Here is a 3,356-nt window from a genome sequence, read left to right as displayed (position 1 = left end):
TGCGCGTACTAGTGGCTTTACAAGAGTGTAAGTACTAGGCTATGTATTCTCTCAAACCCAATGTACCTTCTTGTATATAAATAAATAAATAAATTTTAGTTTGTCAATGTTCTTCCAGATTATCTCGCATGTTATGGTTATATTCCTAAATTTTGATATAGTTCACCACGGGCTCACCATAGCCCGTGCTGCTTGGAAATTTTTCTTCCAAGTAGCGAATCTTAAACAACAACAACAACATTCTAAATTTATTCTCTTTACCACCGTGAAATATTAGTGTGGGAGATGGGATAGTGTGAACACTGATGTCAAATATTCCTTCAGTGTTTCTTGCCCTTTTGTCCTACCTTGAGGCTACCTTGAGGTGCTTCCGGGGCTTAGTGTCCCCGCGGCCCGGTCGTCGACCAGGCCTCCTGGTTGCCCAGTGTAGTTTGGTAACTCCCAAGTTTGGTAACTTGGTAATGCCCAGTGTCGCCCAGTCTAGTTTGGTAACTCTCTTAAACGTCCTACTAAGTCCTTTGTTTGGGTTTTACTTCATATGAAGGTATACAACGACTTTGGATCGGGATAGAGATCAAACGCTTTACACAAAATCATGTTAATAGACGCCAGAGCCACAGAGACAAGAAGAAGGAGCCACAGAGAGCCACAGAGTCCAGAAGGAGGAGCCACAGAGCCCAGGAGGAGCCACAGAGCCCAGAAGAAGGAGCCACAGAGCCCAGAAGAAGGAGCCACAGAGTCCAGAAGGAGCCACAGAGCCCAGAAGAGGGCGCCACAGAGTCCAGAAGGAGGAGCCACAGAGCCCAGAAGGAGGAGCCACAGAGCCCAGAAGGAGGCGCCACAGAGCCCAGAAGGAGCCACAGAGTCCAGAAGGAGGAGCCACAGAGCCCAGAAGAAGGCGCCACAGAGCCCAGAAGGAGGAGCCACAGAGCCCAGAAGAAGGCGCCACAGAGCCCAGAAGGAGGCGCGAGCCACAGAGCCCAGAAGGAGGCGCGAGCCACAGAGCACAGAAGAAGGCGCCACAGAGCCCAGAAGAAGGCGCCATAGAGTCCAGAAGGAGGAGCCACAGAGCCCAGAAGAAGGCGCCACAGAGCCCAGACGGAGGAGCCACAGAGCCCAGAAGGAGGAGCCACAGAGCCCAGAAGGAGGTGCCACAGAGCCCAGAAGGAGGAGCCACAGAACCCAGAAGGAGGAGCCACAGAGCCCAGAAGAAGGAGCCACAGAGCCCAGAAGGAGGAGCCACAGAGTCCAGAAGAAGGAGCCACAGAGCCCAGAAGAAGGCGTCACAGAGTCCAGAAGAAGGCGCCACAGAGCCCAGAAGAAGGCGCCACAGAGCCCAAAAGAAGGAGCCACAGAGCCCAGAAGAAGGCGCCACAGAGCCCAGAAGAAGGAGCCACAGAGCCCAGAAGAAGGCGCCACAGAGCCCAGAAGAAGGAGCCACAGAGCCCAGAAGGAGGAGCCACAGAGCCCAGAAGAAGGCGCCACAGAGCCCAGAAGGAGGCACCACAGAGCCCAGAAGGAGGCACCACAGAGCCCAGAAGAAGGAGCCACAGAGCCCAGAAGAAGGCGCCACAGAGCCCAGAAGAAAGTGCCACAGAGCCCAGAAGGAGGCGCCACAGAGCCCAGAAGAAGGCGCCACAGAGCCAAGAAGAAGGAGCCACAGACCCCAGAAGAAGGCGCCACAGAGCCCAGAAGGAGGAACCACAGAGCCCAGAAGAGGGCTCCACAGAGCCCAGAAGAAGGAGCCACAGAGCCCAGAAGGCGCCACAGAGCCCAGAAGAAGGCGCCACAGAGCCCAGAAGAAGGAGCCACAGAGTCCAGAAGGAGCCACAGAGCCCAGAAGAAGGAGCCACAGAGCCCAGAAGAAGGCGTCACAGAGTCCAGAAGAAGGCGCCACAGAGCCCAGAAGAAGGCGCCACAGAGCCCAGAAGAAGGAGCCACAGAGCCCAGAAGAAGGCGCCACAGAGCCCAGAAGAAGGAGCCACAGAGCCCAGAAGAAGGCACCACAGAGCCCAGAAGGAGCCACAGAGCCCAGAAGGAGGAGCCACAGAGCCCAGAAGAAGGCGCCACAGAGCCCAGAAGGAGGCACCACAGAGCCCAGAAGGAGGCACCACAGAGCCCAGAAGAAGGAGCCACAGAGCCCAGAAGAAGGCGCCACAGAGCCCAGAAGAAAGTGCCACAGAGCCCAGAAGGAGGCGCCACAGAGCCCAGAAGGCGCCACAGAGCCCAGAAGAAGGAGCCACAGACCCCAGAAGAAGGCGCCACAGAGCCCAGAAGGAGGAACCACAGAGCCCAGAAGAGGGCTCCACAGAGCCCAGAAGAAGGAGCCACAGAGCCCAGAAGAAGGAGCCACAGAGCCCAGAAGGCGCCACAGAGCCCAGAAGAAGGCGCCACAGAGCCCAGAAGAAGGAGCCACAGAGTCCAGAAGGAGCCACAGAGCCCAGAAGAAGGAGCCACAGAGCCCAGAAGAAGGCGCCACAGAGCCCAGAAGAAGGAGCCACAGAGCCCAGAAAAAGGCGCCACAGAGCCCAGAAGAAGGAGCCACAGAGTCCAGAAGGAGCCACAGAGCCCAGAAGAAGGAGCCACAGAGCCCAGAAGAAGGCGCCACAGAGCCCAGAAGAAGGAGCCACAGACCCCAGAAGAAGGCGCCACAGAGCCCAGAAGGAGGCGCCATAGAGCCCAGAAGAAGGCGCCACAGAGCCCAGAAGGAGGCGCCACAGAGCCCAGAAGAAGGAGCCACAGAGCCCAGAAGAGGGCGCCACAGAGCCCAGAAGAAGGAGCCACAGAGCCCAGAAGAAGGAGCCACAGAGCCCAGAAGAAGGCGCCACAGAGCCCAGAAGAAGGCGCCACAGAGCCCAGAAGAAGGAGCCACAGAGCCCAGAAGAAGGCGCCACAGAGCCCAGAAGAAGGAGCCACAGAGCCCAGAAGAAGGCGCCACAGAGCCCAGAAGAAGGAGCCACAGAGCCCAGAAGAAGGAGCCACAGAGCCCAGAAGAAGGCGCCACAGACGAGAGAGGAGAATCTGTCTGTTGGCGTCGACACAGACGAGTCTAGGGCAGAGCTCCACCTGCTGGCGTCAGCAGCCTACACAGTGCTGCCTCCCCCTGACCTACACCCAGCTGGCCTGCACAAACAAGTCAACAACAGTGTGGAGGAACGCCTGGCCTCACCACCAGATTAATCTGGGGTGAGCAGCAGTCTCCCTCGGGCTCTTGGGTATATTAGCTCGCCTCAACTGTTGTCACTATACACACTCACTCACTCCCCTTCACCTATTACGTCCCTCCACACTACACTAGGCTATTAAACTAGGCTAGTAAAGTAGGCTAGTAAGCTAGGCTAGTAAAGTAGGCTAGT

General features: G+C 57.1%; 1 protein-coding gene across 1 annotated transcript; it reads left to right on the top strand.

The window, feature by feature from the left end:
* Nucleotides 1-595: 595 nt before the first annotated feature.
* Nucleotides 596-3,190, top strand: LOC138365984 (trichohyalin-like). The gene has a single exon (XM_069326699.1). It carries the CDS (start codon nucleotides 596-598, stop codon nucleotides 3,188-3,190), a length of 2,595 nt encoding a protein of 864 aa, XP_069182800.1.
* The last annotated feature ends 166 nt before the right edge of the window (nucleotides 3,191-3,356 follow it).

Source organism: Procambarus clarkii, chromosome 18, assembly GCF_040958095.1.
Source record: "Procambarus clarkii isolate CNS0578487 chromosome 18, FALCON_Pclarkii_2.0, whole genome shotgun sequence".
In the NCBI taxonomy this organism is placed as follows: Eukaryota; Metazoa; Arthropoda; class Malacostraca; order Decapoda; family Cambaridae; genus Procambarus; species Procambarus clarkii.
Note: the sequence above shows the minus strand (reverse complement) of the source record. Positions and strands in the feature narration are given on the sequence as shown.